This window comes from Triticum urartu, chromosome 5, assembly GCF_003073215.2.
Source record: "Triticum urartu cultivar G1812 chromosome 5, Tu2.1, whole genome shotgun sequence".
Taxonomy (NCBI): domain Eukaryota; kingdom Viridiplantae; phylum Streptophyta; class Magnoliopsida; order Poales; family Poaceae; genus Triticum; species Triticum urartu.
The window spans coordinates 517,510,585-517,524,895 of NC_053026.1; the positions used below are offsets into that span (position 1 = coordinate 517,510,585).

General features: G+C 43.8%; 1 protein-coding gene across 2 annotated transcripts; it reads right to left on the bottom strand.

Annotated features, from left to right (window-relative positions):
* Positions 1-5,427: 5,427 nt before the first annotated feature.
* LOC125510275 (enoyl-CoA hydratase 2, peroxisomal) lies at positions 5,428-13,236 on the bottom strand. 2 transcript variants are annotated; one of them, XM_048675414.1, is made up of 12 exons: positions 12,995-13,236; positions 12,881-12,903; positions 12,690-12,795; positions 11,464-11,540; positions 11,195-11,267; positions 10,668-10,707; positions 9,655-9,727; positions 9,425-9,575; positions 9,042-9,112; positions 8,408-8,581; positions 8,228-8,311; positions 5,428-5,655 (listed from the first exon to the last, which is right to left on the bottom strand). In XM_048675414.1, the coding sequence occupies exons 1-12, from the start codon at positions 13,061-13,063 to the stop codon at positions 5,619-5,621; spliced, it is 978 nt and encodes a 325-aa protein (XP_048531371.1). In that variant the 5' UTR covers positions 13,064-13,236; the 3' UTR covers positions 5,428-5,618. The 2 variants fall into 2 exon arrangements, with proteins under 2 accessions (XP_048531371.1, XP_048531372.1); XM_048675415.1 differs by lacking the exon at positions 5,428-5,655 and having other exon boundaries at positions 8,104-8,311; positions 12,995-13,189.
* Between the last annotated feature and the right edge of the window lie 1,075 nt (positions 13,237-14,311).

Genomic DNA, 14,311 nt, shown 5'->3' on the forward strand with positions numbered 1-14,311 from the left:
CCAGCGCAGGCGGGGGAGGGGCAGGAGTACCGCCGACTGATGTGGCCGCGCTCCTCTTTTCAGATCTTTTCTATGCGCAACTGTATAGCCTGGACCGGCGTGCTTGTGCTGTGTGACGATGATGCTAACGGAAGCTTGTAAATAAGATTTCGGATGAGGAGATTGCCACAGGTAAATATGGTTCACATTGATAGCCTCGCATTAAGGCTTTCTTCTTCTTTCTTACAATGCGTGTATACCAATCATGAATGGATCTCATGTTTAGATCAAACCGTCGTGTTTAACGGTGAGTTGGAAGTGGTTGTTCGTGTTGTTCGGGCGCCCGAGAAGTAGCAAAACCGGGAGATTTCTTCCATTTTTGTGCTGATGGTGTCAGTACAGTCGGAGAGGGGTAGGAATCGAATTTTGCTTCTTTGGAAAACCTTAACGTAGAAGCGCAAAATGGAGAGTGGGTGTTTTTCTAGAAACCCGGCGTCGATTCCAGGCAAAACACAAAAAAGGAGCGGCGGTTTTCGGCGGGAACCTATGTAAACGAAATTGCCATATTGACGCGAGGAGGAATGGAGGGAGACCAGGACCTGGGGGGGTAGAAGGACCAGAAGAAGGATGGGAAGAGCTCGGGAGTCGAGACCTTCCATCTACTGATTTCTTAGGATGGCGGAGCGATGTAGAAGGGCAGTGAGTGAATGGAAGCTGAGGGGCCGTTGTATATAAGACGGGTCCAAGGACCCCCTCTGGCAGAGAAAAAAACCCTAGGACTGATCCACTTCAGAAAGACCCCACTCTCCGCCACCAGGCGGACAGGGTTGTAACCACCAGGATAGACCTTGACCTTGATGTTGATCCCCTAGATATTCGACGACCATAACAACACTGAACGTAGGAGTAGTGTCTTTCCTTCTCCCCAAGGGGCCTGACCTGGGGTGAACTCGCTGTATCTTCGCCCTCGCCCTTCAATCGGCCGTTGTCTGTCCCTACCAAACAGTCATCCCCCCAATGACAGTGTCACACGAAACTCCGACTCACATCTATAAGTATATAAGAAAGTCATGTTTACTCACGAGTATAGTCTAACCCTGAATATCTCTTGTCACGATTCTCATTGTAACGTCACACACACTAAAATGTCGTCTGGTGGAAACATGCAGAAATAGAGCATCAGCTTTGGCGGGAACGTGCAGAACCGGCATTGCCGTTTCCGCAAGTATATAACGGCTATGTTTGCTTATGAGTCTAGCTTAACCCTAACTCCCTGATTATCTCTTGATTTTTCATCCTTTTCTAACATCGCAATTTTTGACCTGTAACCCGCGATGACTCCATGAATCATGAGTCTTATGTTTAGATCAAACTTTAGTACAGGTAGAGAGCGATAGAAATATATATTTGATTTCCGGGAAACCTGATGTAGAAGTACGAGGTGGAAACAAGGTATTTCGAGAGTTGGCGGGACTGATGGCAGTGGCGCGTCTGGAGGGGGATGCGTATGCGGGAGAGAGGAGTGGAAAGCGACGGGAGCGCAAGAAAGAAGGGGAGGGGGAGTAGTAATGCTGACTGATGTGGTCGCGCTCTTCTTTTCATATACTTTTAATGTAGTTTGTACCTATGTATTTGTGTGACGATGAGGTTAACGGAAGCTTGTAAATAGATTTTCATAGTTGCTAAGCTAGATCAACTTCGAAATATGGTTGACATTGATAGTCGTCACATCAAGATTTTCTCGTTTTTAATGTGCACATGAACCATGGATTTTATGTCTATATCGGACGATGGTTTTCAGCAACTTAGAAATAGTTGTTCTTATATTTCTCGGCCGTTTGAGAAAAACATATACATTCTATGTTTATATTTGCTGAGGAAGAAGGACCAAAAGTCATATGGGAAGAGATCGGGAGTCGAGTCCTTCCATCTATTGAATTCTCATGCGCTCCCACGAGAGCGTTGTAGGGAGGGCACTGAGCGAATTTAACCTGCGGCCCGCTGTATATAAGGTGGGCCCAGGGACCCATGCGGGGGAAAGAAAAAACCTAGGACATATCCACTTGAGAAAGACCCTACTCTCCGTGGCCAGGCTAAGAGGGTTGCAACATCTAGAATGAAACGTTTGCTGATGAGTCTAGCCTAACCCTGACTCTCCCTGAGTATCTCTTTTGCTCACGATTATTATCGTAATGTTGTGTGCACTGACATTTCATCTTGTGAAAACATGCAGAAAAAGAGCATCCATCTTTGGTGGGAACCTGCAGATCAGTATACAATGGATATGTTTGCTTACAAAAACCTAACCCTAACTTCCTAATTATATCTTATTTTTCTATCCTTCTCTAACATCGCAGTCGGTGACCCGTCCCCCCGATGACTCCACAAATCATGAATCTTATGTTTACATCAAACTCTACTGCTGACGAAGAGGGATAGAAATAGATATTTCTTTTTCAGGAAACCTTAACATAGATGTACGAAGTGGAAATGGAGTGTTTTTCTATGGGGAGAGTAGAAACATAGCAACATTTTGGGTGAAAAATGCAAAAGGAGTGGCAGTTTTTGGTGGGAACCTATGAAAATGAAATTGACACTTTTATAAGTATATATATAACTTCATGTTTGCATATGAGTCTAGCATGACCTGGACCCCCTGATTATCTCTTGATTGTGATTCTAATCGTAACATGGTTTTAGAAAATACCGATTTGCTTTAGATTATTCCAAGTTACTCTATTTATGTTGGTTTTTATTTCTGTGGCATCGATTGAGCTTACAATAAAAACAGGAAACCGAATGGAGAAGCAGGGTGAAGAGGAAAAAAAACAAGAGAGGGGGTGAGGGAACCTATTAACTCCCCTCTAATACCCCCTTCGTTTCTTTTTCACTCCGCATGAAAATTTTGTCTGGAGTCAAAGTTCGTGAACTTTGACCAAATTTATGTTAAATGATATCGATATCTACAATATTAAAGTTATATGATACAGAAATTAAATGATGCATCATAATATTGATTTGGTGTTGTGAGTGTTGATTTTTTCCTATAAACAAACTTTATGATGTTTGACTTTAGACAAATATTATATGTGAAGTAAAGAAACCGAGTGAGTAATATTATAGATAGAGATAGAGATAGAGACAAAAATAAAGATAAGAGATAGAGATAGAGACAAAAATAAAGATAAGAGATAGCGATGGAGAATAGAGATAGAGACTTTGCAAAGTCAGATTGTAGCTTTACCAATATGAAATACTCCTTCCGTTTCTAAATATAAGACCTTCAAGAGGCTTTAACACGGACTATATACGAATGCTATATATACATATTTTAGAATGTAGGTTCACATTTTGCTCCGTATGCAGTTCGTATTGGAATCTCTATATGGGCTTATATTTTAGGGGGTGTTTGTTTCCAGGGACTTTTTTGTGTAGGGACTAGAAAAAGTCCATTTTATAGCCTTTTTTACCAAACGGGAGGGATTTTTTAGGGACTAAACTAGGCATTTGAGACTAAATGAAGAAGACTCTCAAAGAGAGTCTTTTTTAGGACTTTCTGGGACTTTTCCAATAATGCCCCTCCATGCATCCATTGGCCCGCCACCCCATGGTGTTGTTTGATTGTTATTTTTCTATATACTAGGGGCAACATGATCATTTAACAACCTCTAGGAAAGGACTAGGGACTTTTTAGTCTCTGAAAACAAACAGGGAGGGACTTTTTAGGAACTAGAGACTTTTTAGTTGGGACTAGAAAAAGTCTTACGACTAGAGAACCAAACATCACCTTAGAAACGGAGGAGTGCAACTCTATAATTTTTTAACTACAAAAGAAATTGATTGACTCGTACGTACTCGAGCAGGAAGAGACATAGGAAGTGCAAAAAAGTAAGGGCCTGTTTGGTTTCAATAAGTCACCCGACTTATAAGTCAGGTGACTTAAAACTAGTGACTTATAAGTCACGCCTGTTTGGTTGTCACCTGACACATCTTTCCACACCAATCAACATGATGCAGGTGGTGGGACCCATGCAAAAGGGGGGTGACTTATAAGTTTTAAGTTGAGGTGGAGCAACTTATGACTTATAAGTTGGGGTAACTTATAAGTCGGGTCTGTTTAGCAAAATAAATCACTTTTTTCACTTTTCGACTTATAAGTTGGTGATTTATTTGGAACCAAACATGCTCTAAGATGTGGCAGGTTAACGCTAACCACGCGGCCGGCATATTCTTTTTCTTTTTGAACTTGGTCATGAATGAAGTTGGCGTGCCACGCTGGCGCCAAGGAAACAGGATGGGAGGAGAAGGCTCCATTCCATTTCCATTGAGTGGGCGAGGACCACCACGTGAGCCGGCATCAGTTATTACGGCATGGATTATTTGGCTGGTCGCGCCTCGAAATTCGCGGCCCGTAACAGCGGGTGGGTGGGCCTCCGTTCCGTTGAGTGAGATTGCGGGCCCTCCCGCGCGTGACCGAGTTGCCTGGGCCCGCGTGTCTGTCGGCTTCGTTGATTGATTGACTGGTGTCCGTGAAAAGCTTGACCGGCTAGTTGACCCGCGTCTCCTCTGTTTTTTTTTCTCTTCCGTCGAAGGAGTGGGTGTGGGAGCGGAGTGTAGACTGTAATAGGCCCAGTGGACCGACGCAGCCCATTGGATGGATCTTGCGACTCTTCTTTACTGCTGTCGTCTTCTCTTCCTTGGAGCTTCCTCAGGAACGCGCGTAAACAAACAATCTGTGTCACGGGCCCCGATCGAAAATATCGTGTTAGCAGCACTCCGACTGATGATTGCAGCCTGCTCGCAGCGTTGTATCAGTAGAAAAAAAAAGGCTCGTGTTTGTTTAGCCGGCAGGCTCTCTCCCTCCCTCTTGTCCGTCGGATGAGCAAGATTTCTGGAGCATATCTTATACGGTAGAGTACACTGCTATAGTACTAGTACAGCGTAGAGTACGTACGGCGTGGGGACAGGCATGCATGCATCATTGCGAGAGCCCCCCGCGCGCGCCCACTACCGCTACCGCTACGTACCCGTGCCCTTTCACGTGCGCTTCGGCATACGCATCGCATGCATACAAGATGGGTCGATCCTGGAATCTTCGACATGGCGCGGCGTACCGTGGGGCGCGGGCCTAGCCAGCCATAGCCATGGACCGACGATCGATCGACAATGGAACGTAGGTAGAGCGAGCCGGTAGATGGGCGATGATGATGATAGTATGTACTCTATGTGTGTATGAAACGTACTGGTGGTAGTAGTACCAGTACCACCACGTAGCGCTGGCTGGGTATAGCTAGGACAAGTACTGCGTCCGAGTGTACACCTACGTTTGTCCCCCGCCCAAAACCGGCTGCCTTGCAATTGCATTATTTATTTTCACTCTGATATATGTATGTGACCAGTGTTGTGGACGCGCCGAATTTGCTGCTCGGATGCATGAGCAGACGCACATGCATGCAAATTATACTTTATTTAGACTTAAATGGGTCACACAAAGTGTGATATGTGATACACAAAACGTGCCAGTCGGCCTGCTCCGGCGCCGTCACTTTTGTCTCTCGCGGTGCATCTTCTCCGGCCGAGTTAATTGCCCCGAGACTTCCTCCTCCTCCTCCTCCTCCTCGGTGCGGCGGCTCCTACTCCTACAGCCGGCCTCCTCCATTATCTGCATGTGAAGACCTGCCATGCCCACAAGGGATTAGCAAACGGGCCCTCCTCTTTTACACGGTCAAATGGTGAATGAAATATCTCTGTATAACATTATGCATTCATATGATGCCGACGGATTAATAATAAAAAATTCTACTGTCATGCAAAGTGCAACATCTGGAGGGATCACATCTGATGTTGCTGGTGTGTGGCGTGGTGGGCTGCAGCTGCTAGGTGTTGTTTCTGGCGGCGACATGCATGCAGGTGTTAGACATGTACACACGCATTCACACCTGACCTGCTTGTACTCTAGTACCTTGATAAAAGCAAAATAAACGTCTAAAAAATAAAGCAAAAGATGTGTAAACATGGAAGCTAATAAGACCGGCAGCCCGCTAGCCATAGCTAGTGCTCTGTCACTGTTCGGCAACACAAAGGGCGGCAGTAGTACTAGCTAGTTAAGTTAGCTTGCTCTTCTTTTGAGAGGGATGGGGATTGGTGTGGATGATGAGGCCTTTTTCCAGTTTACCTTTTGATTATATTTGCATTGCAAATGAAAACAAGGAAAAGCTATTGTGATGCGCCAAAAAAGAATGTGGTAGGTAGGCAGGTGCATCGATGTGGATGGGATCCAAGAAAGCATGAATGATTAGCAGGACAAGGACCCCGAGCTTGGGGTCGGCTAGCTAGGCAGTACACTGTGCAGCTAGAGTTGGCTAATGGAGCCGCATAATTTTGATTCCTAGGAAAAGCGGAGGAAAATCAGGGATAAACTAGTTTTCTTTTGATCTGATTGCAATATTCAGCTTTTGTCTCAAAAGAACGGAGAAAAGTAGAGGTTGATCTCAGTTTCAGAGAAAGAAACACCAATTTCACAATTTATTTGGACCTATTTTATTTACGGACAATTCCCATAAAAAGGAAGTATGGACTATGCCAGGTGTCTAGTGCCATAGTACCATTGTAGTGAACATAAATGCATGCGGTTTGACTTTTAGTAGCCTTTTTGTGTGTGTGTGAACTTAATCATGTGCTACATAACTGTAGTATCGTATTTTGCGCATGCATGTATCTATCAATTCTTTTTAAGTTTTTTCTACTCCCTCCGTTCCTAAATACTTGTCGTTCTAGGCATTTCAACAAATGACTACATACAGAGCAAAATGAGTGAATCTACACTCTAAAATATGTCTACATACATCCGTATGTAGTAGTCATTTGAAATGTCTAGAAAAATGAATATTTAGGAACGGAGGGAGTAGAAGCGCTCCCTCCGTCCAGAAATACTTGTCATCAAAATAAATAAAAGAGGTTGTATCTAGATGTATTTTAGTTCTAGATACATCCCTTTTTGTCCATTTTGATGACAATTATTTTCGGACGGAGGGAGTACAAAGCAAAGCAAAAAAAAAAAGAAAAAGAAGACCATGAGCATGCTTGGAACGGCTTGAAGCAAATATTTTTCCAAATGAGACCTAACTCCCTACGACGAAGGCTGCGCTACTATACTCTCGTGGGTGGACTGAATTTGACGATCGATCGATGCATATTTGACATGTGCCGGTGCCGGGTAAACGCTGGTGTCTGCTCGCATTTTGACCAATTTGTTACGCACCTCATAAGTGGGCGTTCTATTGGTATCCAATCATGGAGTATATGTATTACGGCACCTTTGATAAGTACCACTAGTGATCTAAACGCTCTTAGAGGGAGTACCAGGAAGAGTTTATTATTCCGTTTGCGGAGGTAAGAGCGAGCGTGGAGCCGCTGGGCCATATGCATGTGCCTGTTCATCGGTCGTCACGACCGCGAAGGCGCCGTAGGATCCGATCCAGGCGGGCAACTAGTAGTATTGCCTTGCGCCAACTCGAGAGAAAAGCTTCAAAAGCATCGCGATCCTCGCACGCACGTAGGAGACCGTGCCCGCCCACGGTGTTCTACGCTTCGATCGGGGTTCAGGTCCATCGGATTCTCTCCCGCTGGCTTCCCCTTTTGCTTTTGCTCCGGCTTTTTCCCCCCTTCCCTTCCGTTCCATTCCACCGCCGGATATTCCCTCGCTGAATACCGTGAACTGAGCCGTCGAGATTCCGGTACAACACGATTGGTTCTTGGTCTTCAGTCGTGAAACTAATTATTAAGAGCAGGCAGTCGCAGCTACGTATCGCTCCCTCTGTAAACGATCTTATATTTCTTTAGGAAGACTATCTTATAGTATTTCTTTACGGAGGGAGTACTCTACGAGCGCGACCCGTTCCATTCTGCGCGTCTCGACGTCGCAAGTTTCAGAGGGAGGAAAAAACGGAGATTTGGTATATTTTACCTTCCTCGTGGATATAGTTTGCGCACTAGCCACAATCCATGAATTTTGCAAAAAAGAAAAAGAAAATGCTCGGTCTCTTTTTTCCGTTTTACGTTCCAACTTCGCATTAGTCAGTTTCACGAACAAAACAAAAAACAAGTACTAATACGAGTTTATCATCTGCACAACCGTGTCATCTCTTAGGAGTATATATAGTTTACAACGGAAACCATCCTCTCTTCAGACCACCACAGTTAACTAATCAAATCGCCGATTAAAAAGTATGATCCTCACAGCACTTACAATGATGATGGGATGTGTTTGAGCAGCACGTATCCGGAAAGCACGGCGCGGTCACGCTCTTTCGCCTTGGTCTGGTACTGCACCCTGCACAAGCCAATCATTCCAATCCCATGGGTTTGCTTGTTGTCAACATCAGCGCATTTCAGTAACCAACTGGTGGCGCTAGAGAGCAACACTTACCTCTGGCCGTCGACCCACATCTCGGTGACCAGCGTTTCGCCGGGGTAGACGTGCAGCAGGAACCGGCCGAAGATGTTCCGCACCGCTGCTGGGTCCCCGTTGCAGAAAGACTTGATGACTGCCCTGGCCGCGAACCCCAGAGTGCAGAGGCCGTGCAGTATTGGACGAGTGAATCTGCAGAGGTTATCATCAGATAAAAGTCTTCGGAAGGTAACCTGAGCTTTTTCAAGCACGGGAAGCTGGGCCCTGATAAAACAAGATCTTGCGGTAGCTACAGCATATTGAGAAGCTTTTGTTGGATCGTGTGAGCATGAAAGCCCTGGAGATTTCACTGAGATAGGGACTCCAATCGTAATCATCTCAAAATGAAATGTACGCGGTCATTCTGGTAGCTACCGTTAGTTTTCATTCGCGCAGGAACATTGTTCGCCTATTCTTCAGGATATATAAAAGCATTGTTTGGACTTTCGAGTGAACATTGCTCTGTACATCCTTCATCTATGGCTAGTTACTACCCCTACCGCATATTTTGCTAGGAACTAGAAACTCTAATGCAAGATCTGGCCCAAGTATTTTCTTCGATGTCAGGATTCGAAAATAACAACATAAGAATGATCAAGTTGAAGTGACATACCCTGCAATCTGTGCAACCACAGGGTCTGAATGCAAAGGATTATAATCCCCAGATAACCTGTATAAGAGTGCCTGTGTTGCAAATGAGAAGGAATCAGGCTGACAGAACAATTGCATGTTAATAAAATGAGAAACTGATTTCTTCTGCAGAACAAAATTCAGCATGACTCAGTACCGATTGGACAAGCATCAAGACAAAATGGTCTACTTAGGATTATTACTGTAAGATGAGCGGTTGAGCATATAATTCATAAAACAACACATGTCATAGTTACAACTTATATGGTTATCATAGTTTCTCCGAGATACAAGGTGCACGTTATTACCAAGAATGACGAGTAACTGCACAAACAAATAAAATAACAAGCAGAATGAGTAGCATGCCTGGGATTGTTGTGTCTGGTCTTCATGCACTGCGGAAGGTGCGGAATTTGGAATGGAAATGCGAGAAATCTGGTTGGCAGGATAAGTTGTATACGAGTATGGCCGGGAAGAGTCCGAAAAACCTCCCGCACCACGCAAGAAAATAGTACTCCTGCATTAACATGATCACTTCTTTGTAACTTTACAGAAAGAAAACTGGAAGACTCCAAGGTTATAGCCATATCACAGACCTGTTCATACATAACACTTCGCCAGAATCCTTGAGACTGGTCGTAGTTTCAATCTCAAGAATTGTTGCTTTCCCTGCACATTAAAACAGTGACTCAATAAAATGATTCTCAAATCTCAGTATAATCCCTTAGGTTTGTTTTTGTATTGCTCCAAATAGGTGGTCAAAAGATTTGAAGGATGTGAATGATGGTCACTCAAAACTTCATAGCTATTGGATGGCACTATGACTAAACACTCCTGCAGGAGTGGATGGACACTGACAACTGAGGGACAAAACGAAAAGGTGATCTTTGTTAAGCATCATGCACTAGCCAACGCAACCAAAAGTCTGAACTTATGGAAAGGGCTCGGTAATCCACATATACACTTCAACACCCCCTCTCACGTATGACGCGGGAAGTCAACACGTGAATAGACTCAGAGGTACGGCTCAAGAGGCCTATACGTGGACATAGAGGGGGCCAGGGGGAGACTCTGATACCATGTTAAGCTTCATGCACTAGCCAACGCAACCACATATACACTTCAACAATCTTGATACTAGCATAGGATGAAATGGACCAAGAGATTGTTATTCAACAGAGCACTTATTCCTACAATAGTGGAATTTACGACAACGGAGTTGATGGTTCAATAGAGTATGAAAAGTTATATGTGAGGAGCTCCACAGGAAGGACTCAGCACATTATGCTTCACTATTTCTCAGAATATGTTGTGTAGTTGTTACACTCGTCGTACTTAAGGAAAGCTGCGGTGCTTTTTTTTTCAAGATACTGTAGTAAAGACTACTGTTGGTCTGCAATTGAAACAAAATGTTGGAGAATGCTATTTACGAAATTTGTCCTAGTTCCACCAGCTGTAAGATCATTCAGATATAGCAATTGAATGGATCAAAGCAATGATAAAACTAATAAAAACAGGAAAACATGCAGTAATTTTCAGAATAGAAAAGGCAATGAGCACAAATTATCGAGTATGTATGCACCATGGAATGATCAAGCATTTATTGTACCTTTGTCGTGCAAACCAGCTACCTTAACCTTGTTTACAACCTGAAGAGAAAGAACAACAGGCAATTGTTTCCATGAGTGCGCGCCAGAGATGAGGGCTCTGAAGAATATTCCATCTTAAAACCAATAACTTAAAGCAATCTTCAGTACATAGTACCAGCATACAGCTAGTTTTTCCAATAATGCTGGATTAATTAACATTTAACAAGGAAAGGGAATATGTTCTCTCTTTTAATTCAGAGAACAGCCTCAACAGTAAGCTATAATATCCTCAAGTCAGAACTAACATGCACACACATGCAAGTCAACTAGAAGAGTTGATTATCAGTGGAGTTCTTTTAGCATGTTTATATGTATCCACATAGAAAAAACAACTTGGCAATGGAGTTAGTGGGAATTGTTCAAGCCACTTCTAGACAGGAAGAAGTGGATAAATGTTGGGTCAATCACTCTGCACCTACCTCATGCATAGTTTCCAAGCACAAGGATGTTACAATAAAACATTTGAGAACGTTGGAAAGCTACTTACACTGGCACATGAAGGAATTGGCTTGTAGATCTCTATGTATTGTTGACCGTGCAATAGAAGGCTTTCATCGAAGCTGGAAAACAGAAAACAAGATAAAGTGCTTGTAAAATAATATGTATGTTAACATATTTGAGCTGCTTAAAATTCTAACTCACAAAACCTAGACAACTGAAAAACAAGGACCAAGAAGAAATGTGCAAAGTAGGGGAAGTTTGCGAATATACAGAATAGAAAGAAAGTAAATCTTAAAAGTGACATGTCAGTCTTACTGAATGCCAGGCACATTAACAATTCCACGCCCATTGCTGTTCTTGTTAGGAAATAAAGAAACAAAGGTAGGAAGCACCTGCAATTTAATTGAAGAACAAAATTATGAGTGTCAGAGTCCGCAAGGGTATTGCTTTCATCATGGTGATTACGACTCAATTATTCAAACTTATCATGCACAGTTTATGGATGACATGTGAAACATTACGACTGTTTCATGCACAATTTATGGATGACATGTGAAACAGATGCCAACACAACTACACAATAGACGAGAACCAGATGAACTCACTGGATGAAACATAATTCCTGAGTACAGTTGCTTTGGATTTCTAAGCTACACAGTTAGCTGAATTTCATTCTCAAGTCATTCAAAGGCACCAAATGTTGTTTATTGGCCAAAAAACTGAATGATGTCTAGCGGTTACTCCCTCCATTCCAAATTAACTGAAGTTCTAGCTTTGCGCAAAGTCAAATTTCTCTATATTTGACCAAGCCTGAAGAAATATATGCTAATATAGGAATATCTATAACATCAAATGTATACTATACAAAAATATATTTATGATGAAACTAAATTGGTGTTGTAGATGTTGATATATTTTGTATATACTTGGTCAAACTTGAAGAAGTTTGACTTAGCATAACGTTAGAACTCCAATTATTATTATTTTTGAACTGAACTTCAATTAGTTTGAAATGAAGGGATTTTTACTGGATTGCTAGTCCTGGGATCAAACTAAAACTAAGGTCAGCAATGACATCAGCTGGTGAACACTGAAGCTCCTGGTCCATCTAATTTACTTACTAGGGGTAGCTTAATGACATCTAAGTCAACATAAGACCTGGAATGAGCTGTCGAGTTATCGGTACTAGTCAGCCGTGGAGTAATCTCAAGCCTAAGCTCACAAGCAGGAAACTGTCCTCACTACTAACAGTTCAAATCAACCGGAATTCAGTAAAAAATAATATAGGAAAGGAGGATTATCCCCGGCCTCTGCATCATTTCGATGCACTCGTCCCTGCACGCGCAGGTGGGAAGATTGTTTGCGTAATTGCCTCCCTGCTTAACTAGGAGCTACTATATCAGTACAGTTCTACTTACAAAACAATGTGTCCCCAAAAAATCAATTCCAGCAGCCAAATCGGTACGATTTGGGCAACCAATTCGCGCAGAAACGAGAGGGGATCGGATCGGGGGAGGGAGGGAAGGGGCGGGGCGGGGGACCTTGATGTGGCGCTGGCTGTCCCTGTGGTGCACGAGGTGGAGCTCCTTGTCGTCGACGGCGTCCGCGCCGCAGGCCCCCACGCCGAGCGCGTAGAGCGCCACGTCCCTGCAGGGAGCACGGAGACGGCGTGAGCACGTACGGGATCAACCGACCGGCAGAGCCGCTCCGTGGAGCTGAGGTCCGCACGCACCTCTCGTCGTAGGCGAAGGAGACCTGCGCGTATCAGCAGAGTAGAGTAGAGTGAGGCGGAGGAAGCGGAAGGGGGGGAGGGGCCGCGCGCGGGCGGGTCAGTTAGTTGGTTTACCTCGGGGAACCTGTAGGCGAGCGCGACGTCGGGGTCGACGGACGCGACGGTTCTCTCGTTCGTCGCCATGGCCGCCGTCGAGATGCGCTCCGCTGTGTCTGCCGCCGGGGGAGCGGCGATTGATATAGAAGGGGGAGGAGAGCGGTGGCGTGAAGGATGAAGCGACAGGAGAGGGGGAGAGGGAGAGGGGTCAAGGAAGACGGAGCCGCCGGCGACCGGTACGTGTCGCCCTGACCAGGCGGGGACAGCGCAACACAGCACAGCACATGGTTTGCCTGGCCAGATAGGCAGCCGGTCTAAGTTGACTTTGTCAAATACTCCATTTGACAAGATAAACTACTCACTCCATTTCATAATCCGTTTGAGGGTGTATACTACGCACCAGTGGCCAATCTTGCACAAAATTGAAGGGTAGGCTCAAAACATCAAGTTTCTAAGTCTACTGAGCAAATTCATTGCAGTTTACATGTTAAACACCTCAGTATAATTCTCAAGTTGCATGTTTAGCTGAAATATGATTTTTGGAGCGTAGGCTTCAGCCTATTGAAGCCCCCCTAGTGGAATCGCCACTGCTACACACTAGGAATTGCAAATTTTGCCTTAAGCCAAATGTTTCTGCTCATGTTTCTATGTTCAACCAGATTTATGGCAGAAACATGATCATTTTACAGAACCAAATCAGCGTCACTTGATCATGAAATGTGCTTTTATATACTGTATCAATTTGATTATGTAAATGATAAACTTTCCTGTGAGCTTCCTCGAGCTCTATAAGTTTACAGATGTTGATAAAAGGTGTGCAACGCACTCGTGTTTGACAGAGAGAAAAATAGTTTTTGACATTTTCTAACAGTTGTTCAATAGGCACAGAAGCAGATATATACGAAGTAATCTAGCTTTACATCGCGCAAAAAAAAAAGTAATCTAGCTTTACTGGGGCTCGCAGGCTCCTATGGTTTATCAGGCCCCTCGGTGGCATCCTGTAGGGATCTCCAATGGAACATCCAATTGTAGAGACTCGAGACCTTGACTAGAGAGTTCAATCTAACTTCAAAATTCAGACTCAACTTGATAAATATGTAATAAAGAATCGTCGGGTAATCCCACAATCAACAACAATGCACAGATCGCCTAACATAACAGCAACATCAAAAGTGTCACAGATTTCCAACAAAATGCAATAATCATACTTCCTCCGTCCCAAAATTATTGTATTTGTCTAGATATGAATGTATCTAATACTAAAACATGACTTGATGCATCCGTATTTAGACAAATCTAAGACAAAAATTTTAGGACGAAGGGAGTACTTTTCTT